Below are 18,368 nucleotides of genomic sequence, written 5' to 3'. Positions count from 1 at the left end.
CTGAGTTCTTAAAACTCTGTGATACCTATGCTCCACTACGCAGAAAAAGGTTATGGGGTGCTCACCTTACATGGGTTACACCTGACCTTATAGCACTCTACTAGTTCAGGGATGCCTTGTGGAAAAGCTACAAAGTAACTGGCACTACCAAGGATCTCAATCACTACAGATGCCTGCGGAACATGTGCACAAGGCAAACAAGGCATGCAAAAGCACAATATTACTCTGACATTGTCCTCCAGAATACATCAAACCCAGCTAACTTCTGGAAGGTTATCAACAACATATTCCAGCCTTCTAACCATCAACAGCCAAGTAATATCACTAAGGGCGATATTACTCTGACAAACCCCCCCCCGACATTGCAAATGCAATCAATGATTACTTTGTGGGGTGTGCTACTAACTTATTAGCGAAACGCAACCCAAACCACAAGCCTGAATCTCATCCTGGGAGTACCCGTATAGCCCCACCCTCTCCCAACACTGCCCACAATTTTAAATTTGGCCCAGTATCCGAAGAGGAGATTACACAAGCGCTCCTCAAATTAAAACTAAGCAGCCAATGTGGACCTTACTTACTACAATCTAGGTTCCTAAGACTTGGTGCCCCAGCAATTGCCAAACCAATTGCTTCCATAGTCAACTCTATCCTGTCTGCAGGCCATATCCCTAACACCTGGAAAGCTGCCAGAGTTGTCGCAATCTTCAAAACTGGGGACAAAAACACTGTCTCAAACTACAGGCCATCTCCCTTCTCCCAATCCTATCCAAGTCATGGAAAATGTGTCCACTACCAATTAAGCGATTACTATAATAAGATAAATTTCTCTAGCCAATTCCAATCTGGCTTTCGCCCCAAACACTCTACCGTAACTACCCTGCTAAAAGTTTGCAATGAAATCCAGTGTGGAATGGAACGGGGTCTATTACTAGATTTTGCAAAGGCTTTTGATACTGTTGATCATGCTATCCTGCTTAACAAACTCCAGATCTCTGGAATAGGGAAGCATGCTTTAAACTGGTTTCAGTCCTACCTATCAGGTAGATCCCAACATGTGTCCATCTCAGGCTCTAACTCCAACCCCCTGGATATCACCTGTGGTGTACCGCAAGGCTCTGTTCTGGGGCCCCTACTCTTCTCAGTGTTCATCAATGATCTTCCCACAGCTTGTCAGGAAGCCTCAATACACATGTATGCAGATGACACAATCCCAAATGCACACAGCCATAGCCTCTCTGACCTTCAACACATACTTCAGTCTGACTTTTTGAGACTTGAAAAATGGATTTCCCAAAACAAACCAATGGTGTTTGGGACCAAGACTAAATTTTTAAAGCTTCCAGTGACTGAGCTCCTGATTAGAACCAACGCTAACACCACCCTAACCCCTGTCACTAGTTTTAAATACCTGGGCTTATAGTTTGACTCCCACTTAACATTCGGGATGCACATTGATACCCTGACAACCAAGACCTATGCCAAGCTAGGGGTACTTTACAGGAACAAATCCTCCCTAAGTCTCCTGGTCAGAAAGCGTATCGCACAGCAGATGCTAAAGCCAATTATTGACTATGGAGACATAGTATATGGCTCAGCACCTCAAACCCACCTTAGCAAACTTGACACCCTCTACAATTCAATGTGTCATTTTGTTCTCCAATGCAAATATAACACAAATCACTGCGAATTGCTCAAAGAACTAGATTGGTCATCACTCGAGTTTGGGCGCAAAGTTCACCTTTCCTGTCTTGCCTTCAAATTCTTTATGGGCAAGCTACCCAGCTACCTAAACAAGCTCCTCACCCCTACCACATGCAGCACTTATCATCTGAGATCAGACTCCAAAAGGCTGTTCATGGTCCCATGGCTCAACAAAGTATCCGGACGTTCCTCCTTCTCTTACTGTTCACCCCAAAACTGGAACAACCTACCAGAGACTCTCACATCCACCACCAGTTTAAGTTCTTTCAAATCTAAGGCTGTCACACATTTTTATCTGGTCTGTAACTGTTTCATACGCCCATAATATATATTATCTTTAACTGTGCATGCAATGTCTTGTATATAATGTATACCCTGCTCATTTATGTAACTGTATTTGTAACCATGTATTATTTGTCTTAACTCTGTGCCCAGGACATACTTGAAAACGAGAGGTAACTCTCAATGTATTACTTCCTGGTAAAATATTTTATAAATAAATAAGAGGCAACAAAAAGGTTGAGACAATAAAGCATCAACAGAGAAACATATTTGAACAAACTTGTTAAACATGCTCAGATTATCGAATAAAATATTTATGTATTATAAACTACATATTTACCCAAATTAGCTTTAATAGAACCTCTTCTACAGTGATTTTACCAATCAAAACTGTCTCTGGATATTGTGTTTAGGTGGCCCAGAGACCCAGCTCCCATATGATGAGATGTCTGTTCAGAATTAGCTTTGTTCCAAAGGATCCAGTTGACTTACTCCGCAGGGACCCAGTTGCCTTTGAATACCTGTATGTGCAGGTAAGTGCTAACTTTTTCTACAATGGAACATATGAAAAAGACATTTGGACAGCAGCAGATATATTATTCTAGTGACAGCTCTTTTGTTATATCCATAAGTTACAACTATGTTTTGAAGAATGTAACTTGGGCTGAACTTTACCTAGCAGATTTTATGCTATTATCTGAATGATGAAACCAACCTAATTTATATTGGCTGAGCTATTTCTTTATGAAATTATTAACCACAGTGAAACATGACTTATTTTTTACACTACAGTTTATCGTTTCGATAACATGCATGTATTAAGTGTTTGTTTCATTGTTAAAAAATAAAATTGTAAATACTGTATGTATGCTCATAAAAATGGTATACAATTTATTTACTTGAGGACCATTTATGTAAGATTATTATATAGCATGTCCTGCATTTGCTATCAATTTTGATTCAAGAGTATTGACATGTACAGTAGTTATGTGAACCTAATGCTCCACCTACTGGTTGATTTGCAGAGTTGCAACGATGTCGTTCAAGAGAGATTTGGGCCGGAGCTGAAATATGACATTGCACTGAGGCTGGCAGCCCTACAAATGTACATTGCAACAGTTACCACAAAGCAAACACAGAAAATCTCTCTGAAATATATTGAGTAAGTATATATATACATCCACTACTTATAAACTCAGAGTTGTCTTTTTGCATAAAACATGTATATCTACAGGTGCGCCGACGAGAATTCTAAAACTTGCCTAAAACTTGCCTTGGAAAATCTGGGGCTATCACCAACAAGACCCAGGTACATGTTGGGTACATGTTGGGTACATGCTGGGTACATGCTGGGTACATGCTGCAACATTTCAGTGACATTTCTGCAGACAGACTAATGGCCCATCGGATTAACACAGCAGGGGTCCCTGGCAGTCCCATTCAGTTTGAATGGGACTGCCAGGGACCCCCGCTGTTAATCCGATGGGCCATTAGTCTGTCTGCAGAAATGTCACTGAAATGTTGCAGCATGTACCCAGCATGTACCCAGCATGTACCCAGGATGAACCCAGCATGTACCTGGGTCTTGTTGGTGATTGCCCCAGATTTGTTTTAGAATACTCGTCGGCACTACAGTAGTAGATTGCACTTTTGGTCACAACCTTTATTAAAGGGATATTTCTCTTTACCATACTGTACATGAATGTCTGAGTAGTAAATGTGGTTTTCTATTCTACAAAACTACTACATTATTTTAAGTAGACGTTTAACTGTTCACTTGATAGACAGTGTACACATAAAAAAACATACAGTTCATATGAATATGTTATGAGGCGTCAGCCTTATGGAAATTGATTGAAGCTTTCTATGCCGATTCAAGACTATTGCTCCGTAATATAGCACTTTGAAATCTCAATCTCCCTTTTGCATGATACTGGTAGTATGTAAAGAGTGGTACTATATCAAAGTTTGTAAGCATTGGACTTCCATATCCAGCTGCTTTGGCAACCCAACACTTATCGGGGCCTATTCATTAAACTCTGATATTGCAAATGCAAAATTGCCTCAAACTTGTAGTTTAACGATTAGCCCATGAAATTGTCATTTTTACAAGATTACCACATTTGCAGCAAAACGTTGCATATCGCATGGCATTGCACATGTGGAACCAAATTGCTTTGGACATGTGAGAAGGGCTTATATGAAATAAAGTTTTATATGAAATAAAGTTTATTATTCATAAATATGGAAGGAATTGCTCAGTAAATAAAGGCACTATATAAGAAAAAAAAGGGGGGAAATTCATACAAAAAAACCCTAATGTTTATGCTTGAAAATGCTGTAATTGCCCTTATGCTGCTTAGAAGCGTTGGGAAGGAGTGTAACCATTATATTAACAGTTCAACGGTGAAACATAAATTGGAGAAAGAGAGATGGGTAAGAGAATAAGGAGGACATAAGCAATATAGACAAGTTAAATAGACAAAGGTGAGAAGCAAAATACTGTAAAGCACATCCACTTTACTAATACAATGTTTTTTAACAAAAATAATTAAATATAATTTAAAAAAAATAATAAATACCCCTTTTAAGCATTCCTATAATAAATCATCAAAAACATTTATTTTTGAGTAAAAACACACCTCCACTTAAGGGAGTATCGCAATACTTTACAGTTAAACAAATTAAAATTATATACAATGGTTTTGTTAGACAGGAAAAGCCAAAAGAAAAAGAAAGAGGTAAGTCTTACACTGAGCCTGAAACAGTGGTAAAGTCAATACACACCTGAGCTCTGGTGGTAGCCAGTTCCAGACCTCTGAAGCTGCAAAGGAGAAGGCCCACCCACTTAGCGTAGGGTGTAGTACCCTTGGCACGTAGAGACAGACCCCTTCTGGGGACCTGAGATTATAGCAAATATCCCTCTGCGGCTTCAGACGAGAATGCAGATAGACAGGCCCTTGAGCTTGCATGGTTTTAAACGCCATTACGGCCAACTTGAACAATACCCAAAAGATCACTCTAAGCCAGTGCAGATCGCGTAAGGTGAGAGTGATATGCTCGAAGTGAGAAACATCTCTCAGCATCCGTGTTGCAGTGTTCTGCCAAAGCTTGAGCCTCTGCATCAGGAAAACGGTAGTCTTGCATATAAGTCATTCCCATAGTCCAACCGCTTAGACACAAAGACATGGACCAGTGACTCAAGGTCCATAGACGACATGAGTGGACGCACTGAAACAGCCACAGATAAAAAAAAAACTGTACTTAACAACCGAGGGCTCTTGGGCTCACATGTTGAGACTGGTCAAAGTGGATGCCAAGGTATTGAACCTGGGGCATGGGTTGTGGCTGTACACGATTGATTATGGAACATTTGCAAACCTCTTGTCCCATATTAAGGCATCTTGCCAAACCAATAATCATTAGTTCAGTCTTGTCAGGATTGAGCTGCATCTTCATCCATACTGCCACCTTGTCTAGTTACGCTGTCAGTGTGGCAACAGCTGTTCCTGGGCAACCCTCGAAAGAAATATAGATATGGGTGTCATCAGCAAACTGGTGGGACTTCAGACCATGTTTCTGGATGATATTTCTCAGCGGTCTTATACACATCTTACATACAGGTGACAGCACCGATCCATGAGGGACCCAAAGCATACCCATGGGACCCCATAGCCACTTGCTGGGTCCAGCCCTGCAGAAACGGGACAAACCATTGCAATGTGGTCCCACCAATACCAGCTAGGTCCCTCGGGCAGTGCAGCAGCACCCCATGATGTGTTGAAGGACATGTCCAGGGCAGTAATTCAGCCCTTGTCCATGGCCATCAATAATTCATCCGCCACACAGATCAAGGCCAACTCAGTTCCATGTCCGACTCTAAAGCCATGTTGAAAAGGGAAACAAGCAGCTCGGCGGTCACAGCTTCTCCTCAATCAACAAGGCGCATTGACGAAATACGTCAGAGTGTTTTTCCTCTGCTGATGTATTTTTTCTGAATCAATAAAGTTTTTTATTTTTCAATGCGCCTGGTTGATTGAGGAGAAGCTGTGACCGCCGAGCCACTTGTTTCCCTTTTCTACATTGATTACGGGCTGGAGCACGCCAACACCACAAGCAGCCTGGAACCACGCTGCCATCTATCAGCATTTATCCAGCTTAATGTAAGTACATTTGTTCATCGCAGGACACAGGGTGCAGGTGAGGCCAACGGATACTGGACATTGGGACTTACCTTTGGGCATTTCTGGCGACGTGCCTGTCTGTACTTCCACCAGTTTATATATGCTTCCTAGCCCCCCACCCTGAATTAATCCAGAGACGCATGAAAGTTCTACAGCTTATATAGCAATATACCTATGAAGAAGTTGTGTCTTTCTCCTTGCTTCACGGATTGATATACATTTTAAACAGCCTTGGTTGTAGCCTCAGGTTTGGGGGTTCATTCCCCATTTTTTCCATCGACTCTAAAGCCAGACTGCATAGGGTCAAAGAAGTCAGCCCTTTCCAGACAATCTTCCAGCTGGGTGAAAACTACCCTCACAGCGCCTTCCCTACCATGGGAAGGTTGGAGATTTGATGATAGTTGGTGAGAACATCAACATCTAGACCCACTTTCTTCAACAGGGGATAGACCAGTGCCTTTTTCAAGGCCACCTGCACCTCCCTCACAGTGAGGCATCTATTGATGATCTCCAGCCACAGAGCCACTGCATCAATGGTCTCTTTCAAGAGCCATGATGGACAGGGATCCAGGTCAAAGTGGTCCAGTTCATCCCAGCCATGATGGAGAGGAAATCCAGGATTGAAATGATGCTGAATTCTTCCAAGACAAGCTTTGTGGTGGGGTGAGGCAAACCACAGAGTTCATCAGGGAATGAATAGCGGCAGAGATGTGTGCAATCATCAATGAATCAATTAAATTTACCCCATCACTTGGACAAACCATGATAGAGAAACAGTCTGCATAAACCCAACTGCTCACAATTCTGAAGAGTTCCGTAGAACAATTTCTTGCAGAGTTGATCCCAAGGGCAACATAGTCTTTCTTTGCCCACAAGACCATGTGCTAATATCCCCATTGACATACTTTCAAGGATGTGCGGTCAGCATCCTGGTGGTTTCTCAATCACTGGTGGTCTTTCCTTCAGAGAGCCTGTGGCAGATCCCGGAGGTCACAAGAATACCATGGTGCACTTGTGCACATGCAAACAAGCATTTTCCGAAGACAGCCCACTTTGTCCATAGCTGCACAGAGAGACAAGTTGTACTTCTCGATGCAGACAGAGATGTTGCTGTCCAGTACAAATGAGGACAGATGAGCCTCAATGGCAGCGATAAACGTATTGGGCTCAAGCAGACTCCTAGGCCATACCCAAGCATCCTTAGGCCCGCAATTTTGTTTAAGGAGTGGTAGGGCACCTCCAATCTGAGCCTGGATCACACTATGATCTGTCCATAGGGGGAGGAAAACTTCATCTCCCCAACTGATACCCCCTGGAGGTCAAGTCTTGTGTGTGACCATACTCATGTGTTGGACCATGCACAAGTTGACTAAATTTCATGAATCCCATAGTATCCAAATGTTCCCTCTCCTCCACATTGTTTGGGTCATCAACTCACATGTTGAGGTCCCCAAGCACCACTGAGCGAGCAAACTCCAGTAATATGGGAGTGACCACATCTAACAACTGTGACACAAAATCACCCCCCTTCCCTGGGGGCCTATACACCAGGGTGAAATTCAAAGTTTGATTGCCATGCATGGCACAGCAAATAGTCATATACTAAAAAAAGACTTGACACTGCGCCAAGAGTAGGAGGTGCAAATAAGAATGGACTGAAATATTATGGCCTCCCCCATTCTCCTTACCCTCCCTTTTAACCTACAACACAGAGGACTCATCAGGGACTGGGTCACCCAAAGCATTGTCAATCCCAGCAGTTAAAATGTAGGGAGAAAGCAATTTCAGGGATATTGCCCTGAGTGCACGCCCTGCACCTGGGCCGGTGCTGCTAGTAGTGTATGTAGTTCATCCATGGAAAGTGGAACATAACAGCACTCTAAAGGACTTGATATAATAAAGTGAAAATGTTATGTAGCAGGGTAGTCCACCTTACCTCTAGGGGGAGCTGATGCAGCTCTTCGCACTCCTATGAGGAGGTGCAGCAGCCATGTTGGTACTCCCAAAGACTTGAGAGAGAGGATATCCTGCCTGGGACTACAGTGAGGCATGTTGTGTCCTGGGAGCCAGTTAGGCTGCCTGGGACTAGGCCAGAAAATGCCCCATAAGCCCTGAGCCACTATAGCTGAATACTATAGGGACGGACATATCTCAGGGACTTTCCATTAGCTCGATCGCTAGCAAAGCAGGATGAACTGCAAGGGAGGATTCCCTAAGCCTGGAGGATGACTACATGGCTGCCGGATGTAAGTCGAGAAGGGACATTGTTGGGAGGCCCTGCATCGTGGGATCACGGATGCAGTTCTCCTTTTGGCATCAGAATTCCCTGGTTAACTGAGAGTAACTAGGAAGATACCCACGTGCACCACCAATACACAAGGGAGGGTAGTGCTGCCCTCACATATACAGTGGGGGATACCTTGTGGACATCTGTGGTGCTAAGGTGCCCAATGGATAGGGTGCGACAAGGATCCTTGGTGGTATAACTGCTCCCTGGGATAGAACTGCGGTAAACAATTATTGTTTATTAATATTGTCTGTGCTTATTTGCTGTGTATCTATATACGTTCTCGTGAGGAGCCATCCCAGGTGGAGTTGCTGCACCAGGCACCCCCAAGCTCCCTTTGAGCGGACGCCCAGGCCTTCTGTAAGCCTGAAGGTTAGCACCATAATGCCCGTCGTATGCAATTCTCTCTTAGGGAAAGGTGTGGGGGAGGGGGGAAAGGGTGTTACAGTTATTTAAAAGGCTATTGACGTTTCGATCAACAACCACGACCTTTATCTTGATACAAGTCCAGGCTGTGGATCGAAACATTGATCAACTTTAAAAAAAAAAATCACTTTATTATATCAAGTCCTCTGGAGTGCCACTATGTTCTAACTTCCCTGAATGAACTACATACACAATGCGAGCAGTTAGCTAGGTGATTGAACCAAGGCAATAATCTCATGTACCAGCGGGACACAGTAGATGACTGACCTATAATTTATACGCATGATATCCAGAGTGGGCTCCTCTAGTTTTCTGACAGCTGTTATCTGATTCTGGTTCCCAGCTGGAGGGGAATTGATTTCAGGACCCCAAGCCGCCGGGCCTAAGTTCCCGACAACCTCCATCTGGGGTACCGGCGAGGGCAATGTACGGACTTGAGATACTCTTCCCCCTTGGCCCAAATACCTGCTTCCCGGTAATGTGCCTCCACCCCTTCTCCCACCACATACTAGGAGCCAAGAAGAGGGAAGCACACAGCCAGGTTAGCCACCGAATACCTCATACCACACACTGGCAGCAGGACCCCTTACACACCCATATCCTAGCACCAAAAGACAAATAGTTCTCCTAAAACAGAGACAATAGATAAAAGGAGATGAGTGATCACTTAAAACAGGCAATAGTCCTGGATACATATATTAGGCTATAATGTAGCTATGTGCCCTAGCCTTGGCCCATCTGTCCCAAGCAATCAATGTCTATTGGCAGCACCCTATAGACTTTGCAGAAGTCTTGTTCTACAGCTGCTTGCAGAAGGCTTTGAGTTCTTGCATGGAGGGAGTAGTCATGTCGGAATGTATGCGTGGATGAGGAAAAGTTTTGGGGAGACTACAGTAGGTATGGGGTGGGGGGGAGGATGGGGCTTAAATGGAGCAGATGTAGAACTGTTCAGTAATATGAATCTGCAGATAGAGTTCCTGGAAGGTGCTGGCACATGTCCAACTCTTGTCTAACTCCTGCATAACTCAAAACTCATATACTCCTGTATAACTCACTATAAATCAGTCCCTTATAAATGTCCCCTTAACTCCTGTATAACTATTAGTCCCTTATTAATGATCCCTTTGATATGGGCCTACTTTAAAATGCAAACTATGTAACATAGCATCACACTAAACCACAACAATTAACATACCACATTAAAGAATAGATATTTCAGGGAGGATCTTGATTTTGATTAGTGGGGTCAGGTGAATCAAATGATCATGCCTGCAGGGTAGAATGAGAAGGATGTCGTTTAGTTCCAAGTTTCAGCAGCTAGAGTAGAATTCTTAATTTGCTTGATGTGTATGTATATTTATATCATCTCTCCTGTATAACTCTATCAGTCCCTTATAAATGTTCCCTTTGAAATCAATGTTAGTGTTTGTTATTTTGGTGGTAGAATAGTAAAATGTTGAAAAGTGCTTCGCCATTGTCGTAGGTTCACACATGAATTAGATTCTAGAAGGGTGATCTTAAATCACGGCTTAAATCATTGGAACACAGTCTTGTGTGATGATCAGTACCTATTAGTCCATCAAATCATTCTTTGTTAATGTGTCTGCCATTTACTGATGACTTCAAAATGTCGCAAAATGGGGGCCATGAATAGAGGGGTTAAAAAAGTCATGGACCAGATTTAGCAGAGAACAAAATGCCAGTTGTGTATTGTTTGTATCAGAAATGCTGTGTTGCAAAGCTGTCTCAGTGCCATCACAAACCTGGGATTCAGTACTGGTTTTCCAAGTCTCCATTATCCTTAGAGATGCAGTACTATTAATAACCAAAGAGCACTAGGATTAGTATTAGAACACAAAGGGGCATATTCTATTTCCACTGAAATGCCCGAATGAGCTGCTTTCGTTCAAAATTCAACCATCGATTGGCCACTGTCAGGATTGGATCTGGGTCCCGCCCCATGACGCATTGGGTGATGCCCATCACGCGTGCACTGCGCACAAGCGCTGCAATACTCCTGCTGGCACTGGACCCAAGCTCCACCCCCGCACTGCCTCTCGCGACGCAACAGAGGACACAATAAACAGCGGCGCTGCATTTCCAGAAGCACACGAGGGGTTAATTCAGTCAATTGCTTCTCACATTGCGATGCACTCCGCCTATCAGTGAACAGCCTATGTCTGATTTCTCATTACCCTGCAGCTGTGTACTGCCATTACCATTGGCTGCCTGCCCTTTAAGTACTGAGCCAGTCCTCCCACAAACTGGCTAAACATAAACTACCGTTTATGTACCGTGCTTGCTACAAGCAGCTCACTGCTGTGCTGTGCCGTTGCCTTGTCTTGTTCTCTTCGTTGTGACCGCAGCTCGTGCCCGGACCTCTGTCTTCTCGTACCCCTGGACCTCGGTTCGTTACTGGACTCGCGCTCTCTCCTCGACCACGGCTACGGATTATGACTACTCTTCTCTCTCCAACCTCTGACTACAGCAAGTACCTCGATCTACCCAAAATCTGCTACCCTGACCCGGCTACAAGACCCTGACCCTGCAATCTGGACCTGGTCTCGCGGTCTAAAGCTGCATGCAGGGTGCCTTCTCGCGTGCTGAGGCGCGCGGAGGATGAGGGAAAGCGGGTGCTTTCCCTGGCCTTGGTCCGCGCCCCGTCCGGGGGCTTGTCAGGGGGCGGGCCAGTGACTTCACGGAGCTGGTTCGCCCTCATTGGGTGAACCGCTCACGTGACCGGCCCTGCTCTCCGGCGAGTGCCAAATCTAAAATTTGTATAAGACCTACGCTTCCACACGTTTGCGGAATCGTAGGCGAGTCCCTACTAAAGCCGCTCTCATTGCGGCTGTAGGGGCTCACTGGTAAGCACCAGCACGCCTCAGCACGGGTCAGCGCCTAAGCGCTGACCATGCCCAAGGCCTTAGTCTTGTATGTGGTGAGCACCGTTACAGCCACTTAGACAGTTATAGAATAAGACAAAACAGAAGGTGTTTAGATCTAAACAGATTAGATAATTACAATTGAAAGTTATACTTTATCTGTCATTCCCCATTCATTTATCATTAATTTCCCAGTCATTTCCCATCCCATAAAGATATTCAGTGCACACAATGAGGGGTTTCTTTCTTTTTTCACACTCTATATCAGTTATAGAATAAGCCCCAAAGACTGAATTTAAGACTCATGTTGCAAACAGCCAGGTTGCTAATCTTGTATTTTTGCAATACGAAAATGTACACATTTCAAGGGTTTTTTCATTTCCTATATGCCTATATAAACATCAATCACATCATGTAGCTGAGCACACATGAATTATTGGAATAAAATTGCAGCTCAGTTCATTCTTAGATTGGAAATGATCCCTTTGTCACTAGGCATGGCTGAGATCATGTTGAGAGTCAGTATTCAGTTATACTGGTACCTTCTTCCTAAATCTTTATCCAAACTAATCATTCTTGGGTAGATATTTACCACTGCTGTTATCACTGAAACATTATACAGGAAGATTTATATATACCATATCATAGCCACTCCTACTGTAGGCATGTGACCTATGATGTCACAAGTGGGTAAATATAAAGCTGCAGAAGCTTCTAGGTTTAGGTTCTCAGGAGTAGAAATTTGGTGCCCAACATGGGGTGGGTAAGAGAAAGCAAATATTTTGTGTTTTGCTCATTTTGGAACAGAGTATGTTTTTACACCCTTTAATGTTATGGACTATAAATATGGAAATTCCAAGTATTCATAGATCTATGCGTTTTCCAACAGGGAAACTGATGCTATTGCTGGACTGTGTTCTTGAAAAAATCAGCATACCTGCAAACCGCAGTGGAAATAATTTTTAGAAAGACAACTGTGTGATATTTGGTAGGGTCTGCAGTGTATGATATTGATCATTTAAAAGAAGCTGCTAGTATTGCACTAAATTAAAGAGGTATCACTTAATGGGCAGTAGAATATTATATAAAGACTATATTACACAGGTTAATACCCTGATGATATGTGCCAAACTATGGTGGGCCAAGATTACCCCCACCAAATAAATGCTGCATGCAAATAAATGGAGTCTCTAGTCTAAGCCCTAAAATGGAAAAACTGCAACCCAAAACATTGTACCGATATTAAAATTGTCAGTAGTTGTGGGTTCGATTTTTGTTCCACTATGACGAGACTGCATCGTGGCGCGAAAACATTGGCCACACCTTGTTGTGGACTGTTCTATAAAATAAAGATGCAACAAGATAACCCTGCCCCTACCAGTCTCGCTAGGGTAAGGACCAAATTTGCAACGTTTCAAGTCACATGTGGGTAAGTGGGAGATAACAACCACACCTAGACACGTGAGTTAAATTGACTTACCAGACACTTGAGACTAGGAGCAGCTCTCCAGTATATTTGCCGTAACTCTGTTAAAGAATCATCTACCTCATTTGACTACAGTATATCTGCCGAGCAGGCAATGGAATCGTCTGTAGAAACAGTGCAGCACTACGAGATCCCCGATGGGATCTTGGGGTATCGATGCTGGGCAAAGAATATTTTCAGGCTGTCTTCAGCCTATGTTTGAAGCCTGTCGGAGAGTTCACTATCTCGGCTCAATGTCCCAGGTGCAAGTTAACATATCCCTGATGTTCCGGACCTCCTCCTCCATACTATCCATTGCCTCCCCGGGACTGTGAGTGAGATGGCTGTCTGCTCCCGGGTACTCGAGAGATTCACAGAGCCATTACAGTGCTTGCCAACTGCAGTTGTGGAGGATGCCACTGATGTGCTGCCCTCAGCAGAGGTGAGTGCCGTGGTTCTCGATCCAGGTGACCTCTCGGAGGGGGTATCCATATCCGATGTCATCATTGAAGATGTAAAATGGAAAATACCTCACTTCCCATGGAACCTGTGGACATTCCTGCCAAGGAATTTACTTCACCCTCAAGGAAACATCAAGATGTCTCTATTGTGAAGGCACCTGCATTTCCAGTGGTGTTCAAGTCACCAGTGAAGTGGAGCTCTAATGGATCCAATGTGGAGGCGAAACTCCGAGCTTTGCTACAGTGGTGCCAGGTTTTGGATCCTGTTGCGAAGCCCTTGAAACAAAGTTTGAAAAAGCACCATTGTCTCTAGAATGGAAGGACTTAGTTTCTGGTTGGGTTCCGTGTCTCAATATGACCCTTATGGTCAGCTGCCACCAAGGTAAGACGAAGATCTGGTGGGAAGTGGGCTGTTGACCAAGGAGGACGAGGCTTACCGGCAACATCTGGATGCACTGGAAGATAGACTTTATTTCAGTAAAGATGTGCAGTGGGATATGGCCATGGTACTGATTCATAAAACAGAACCATTAGCTTGGGTTCTACCAGGCACCAGTATACCAAATGTATGACCCAATATAGTCATGCATTCCGCATGGTCCAGGACAGGGGAATTGGATTTGATCCAGTTTGGTGGTGAGACAGAATGTTAGTCCCTTGGAGAGAATTGAAATCTCAGGTTTTGAGACAGGTTTATAACTCCCTAGCAGGCTTTGTGGTCTTCTGGGTTGAGGGTGTGTATCTGCCTTGAAAAGTTAGTTGGGTTTTCTACAGTAGTTCTAAAAAGTTGTCCTGCTTTTTCTTGGTTTGAAATACCTTATGTTGTGTCCATGGTCAGCAGTCACATTGAGAGAGGAATTGAAGTTTCTTCTGTTTCTTCTTGATTAAGTTGCACTGTAGTTTATTGTGCAGAGTTTGCATATCTTCTTCCAGTATGTTGGTATTTGCACTGATTTGCAATTGCAGGGTTTGGAGTATTGTGCATTTTTGCCATTCTAATTTAAATATTATATATATATATATATATATATATATATATATATATATATATATATATATATATATGTGTGTGTGTGTGTGTGTATATATATATATATATATATATATATATATATATATATATATATGTAAGGGGGTCACCCCCGGTTTCCCTGATGTCCCTTTGCTCCCTGTCTTACCCCTGTGGCAGTGGGGTAAGGGGACGGCGACTTCTCCTGGTGGGCGCCGCCATCTTTGTTGTGATGCGAGGTTCGCGCAATGCGCAGAGGTTGGCAAGGGTAGCGGTGGCGATTACAAGTGTGCAGGAGCACTGGGAGGTTGCGCAGACGCAGTTAAGCATAGCGGCAGCCATTACATCTTCGCACAGGCGCAGTAGAGATCGCACACGCGGTCCCCATAGGAAAGAGGTCCTGAGTGGACTACATCTCCCAGCAGCCTCTGGGGAATGCCCTATGATCCCTGTCACCTGCAGCCAGCCAGCCACTGAGACTTGCAGATTCTCTGCAGCAGGGGATTTGATACATTGTTGTGAAGCACATGAGTCAGTTAGGCTGAGGACTCAGAGGGGGAAAGAAGGGGGGCAGAGAGCTGCGAGCTTCTGCTCTAGGCCAGAAATCCCCAGGCTAGAGTTGAGGTCCTGACTCCCCACTAGAGAGGTTGGGTGTTCATAGGGACAGGCCCTTAGGTAAGGACCCTGTGCCCCTTCAGCTGTGTACTAGGCAGGGACCTAGTGACAGATCCTGTGCCGTTCCTTAGTGCAGGAAGAGAGAGAGGCCCTGCTGCAGTTCCTAGTGCAGGGACCAGTGATAGAGTCTGCTGCATGTTCCTGTATGCGGTGTTGCTAATACAGAGACTGTCCTTATGGTGGGACGTTCGGTTGGACCCCATCCACGCGGGGTACAGATCAGCGCTGGACCAAGCGGCGCCGGTAGATCCTTTGCGAAGACACCCAGGTGTAGAGACACCTGGGCAGGTATTTACAACCTTCCACAAGTGCACCAACTTTAACTTGCTCCTCACATGTGACAGGCCTGTTCACACACTTGGGTGGGCTTGGACTCTTTGGACAAGGGGTTGGGAAGGGGGTGTAAAGGTATAGCCCAGTTAGGGGCTAAGAAGGTTATAGCCCAGTTAGGGGCAAGGTTATAGTTGCCAGCTAGTGGCGGAGGGTGGTACATATATCTTGTTGTGTATTGCTGATGTATGTGTTAAGTTACATTCTGCATATAGTAAAGACCGTTGCTATTTTACATCTAGTGTATGTGTTCATTTGTATGTGTCCTGCGAGGAAGAACTCCCGCTCTGCTGGGAGCCATCACAGGTGGAGGCGCTGCACCATATAGTAGTAGTAAGAGTAATTTACCCCAGATTCCCCGTGGCGGAAGCTCAGCCCTCCTGGTTGCCAAACAGGTACAGCACCACACTGATAAGTAGTCAGATACACCTACCCACCTCAATCTCACTTAGGGTGGGGGTAAGAGGGCTACATTTGGAGGCGCTGCTGAGAGCCAGACCTGGGGTGCCCGAATTCAGTATACATTATGTTGTTCTCATTATCATTGCCATCCTGCCAAGAAGTGTACGAATGGGCATTAAAGGGGCAAGTCCCGCCCTCACAAACCCTTGCTGTAGGACGAGTTCCTGCTGAAACTCCCTCCTGTGATATTTACTTAATATTGGGACAGTACCCAGGCTTATGGGGTGCAAAAGTCTTAGGCCGCTGCGTAGATGCAGACGGAGTGTGGTGCTCAGTGTTGGTGAGGGCCGAACAAGATTTAATAAGAGAAGGAGGCCCATCCAAAATATTGCTCCATGGAACCCTCACTAAAGTATGGTGTCCTGTTATCTACTCTGAAATGCCAGGAAAACCAGAGGCCACACCAGAAGGCTACCCCCCTATCTATGCAGAGAGTCATAGTGTAATTGATGAGACTGTGATTAAAATGGAGGTTTCCTCAAGCAGAGAATCACACCTAAGATGGCGGCTCACGCCAAGTCGGGCGAGCACCAGGACTGTGCAAGAAATTGTTGCAGAGTATTGTCCGGGTTGGGCGCGAAAACCAGAGCCCCGCCTCTGCACGGAGAGTAGCTCAGCACAGAGTCAGAACCACTCCTTGAAAGAGGGTGCTCCGCCTCAGGAGTCCACCAGGGGGAGCCAGCACAAGGATGCTCAATCAGTGACTGCTGTCGCCACTAAGGACAGTACAGGATGCAGCGAACCACATCGGCAGTTGTATGGTGTTTGGCCAGCAGAGGGACTGTATGTAACATTTATTTTGTGCCCGTGCTTACAGAAAGACCTGGTGGTATGAACTTTGATCCCTATCAGCGACCACGAGAGGTTCAGGTAGTGAAAGTGGAAGGTAAAAGGTACGTCTGGTGCCTATGCCCCAAGTGTGATTTTCCAGATGGCGAATTGAGCTGGGGACCCAAGTGTGCCTGCTGCGGGGCACAGTTCCTAAAACCAGTGCTGCTGTGTGCTACGGAATCCGCAGAGGAAGATGCGGTTAACCAACCTACCTCAACTACGGAGGGCCCATGCGCCCTAACCGCGGTTCCAGATTCAGTTCAAATGCCAGAACCACAGATGACAAGTGAAGCTGAGGACAAAGAGCCGTTTGCCTCGCCTGCTGTGGGGCCGTGTGCCCTACCACTGCCAGTCCGGCCTACTACGATGGTACCATCGGTCCTAGGCTTGGGATCAGTACCTAACGACGACAAGGGTGAGTTGACTGCCCCAGGGGTGTCGGGTGTGAGCTTCCAGGTGACCGCGGAGCACGGTAGCTCCTTAAGTCTGGCCACCAGGGCGATTGGCTCCATTTGGCATCGCGTCCTGGCGGAGGTGTCCCCCTTAGAAGATTGCTGTCCAGTGGTGCGAGTGGACCAGTACCCATCGCCTATCGTCCAGGTGAAGAGGAAAGACAGCCCCATCATGATGTCCAGTGCTGCCCTAAGTATTACTGTGATTGAACTGAGTGTGAGCCTGTGCGCTCCAACCCCATTGGTCCCAGGACTGGGATCCAACGCTTCCGAGTGCCCAGAAAGTGAGTGGACTTCCCCAGAAGTGCCGGGGACAGGTCCCCAGACCACCGAGGTGGGAACTGGCAGCGTCCCCAAGGACCTGTTGGCCACCGTGAATCACCGCAGTGGTAAGGTATCAACCCTTTACCCCCTGCAGAATGTGACAGAGACTTTGAGTACAAAGACATTGCTAATCGCTCGCTTCTCAGTGGAAGTCTCCAAAGTGCTTAGGGACAAGGACTGTGTTGTGACTGATCCCGTGAAAATTGCCTCCTTTAAGCACAAAAAGGAGCGCTCCATTCACCATGTGGTGGACCGTGGAAAAGGTCAAGATCTCCTGGCCTACCGCATCCATGCCGCGGATGGCCGGGTAAAGGTCTGGCCAAGAGACACTGTGCTATTCCTTCCACCAGGGGGAGGAAGTAGTATGGAACCAGTGACTGTTGCACATGACCACAATCTCAAAGAGTCTACAGAGACTCCAGTATCGGTAACGGAGACTACCCAGGCGGAGGCTCACCAAAGTCAAAGTGAGGTACCCCCACATAATCAGTTAGGGGCACCTCAAAATTGGTCTCAGCCAACAGCTAACACTCAGCTGGCCTCGGGTATTACTGTCAGTGATGTTACAGTCAACATGTTAAGTTGTACAGTTTA

The 18,368-nt window shown here is 45.4% G+C and overlaps 1 protein-coding gene across 11 annotated transcripts in view; it reads left to right on the top strand.

The window, feature by feature from the left end:
• Window positions 1–18,368, top strand: part of FRMPD4 (FERM and PDZ domain containing 4) — a 585,463-nt gene that overhangs the window by 513,354 nt on the left and 53,741 nt on the right. For all 11 annotated transcript variants that reach the window (XM_075590233.1, XM_075590236.1, XM_075590230.1 and 8 more), the window contains 2 exons: window positions 2,400–2,519; window positions 3,012–3,148. In XM_075590233.1, the coding sequence (XP_075446348.1) occupies window positions 2,400–2,519; window positions 3,012–3,148 (257 nt within the window). The remainder of the gene's footprint in view (window positions 1–2,399; window positions 2,520–3,011; window positions 3,149–18,368) is intronic.

Source organism: Ascaphus truei, chromosome 3 (genome assembly GCF_040206685.1).
Source record: "Ascaphus truei isolate aAscTru1 chromosome 3, aAscTru1.hap1, whole genome shotgun sequence".
In the NCBI taxonomy this organism is placed as follows: Eukaryota; Metazoa; Chordata; class Amphibia; order Anura; family Ascaphidae; genus Ascaphus; species Ascaphus truei.
Note: the sequence above shows the minus strand (reverse complement) of the source record. Positions and strands in the feature narration are given on the sequence as shown.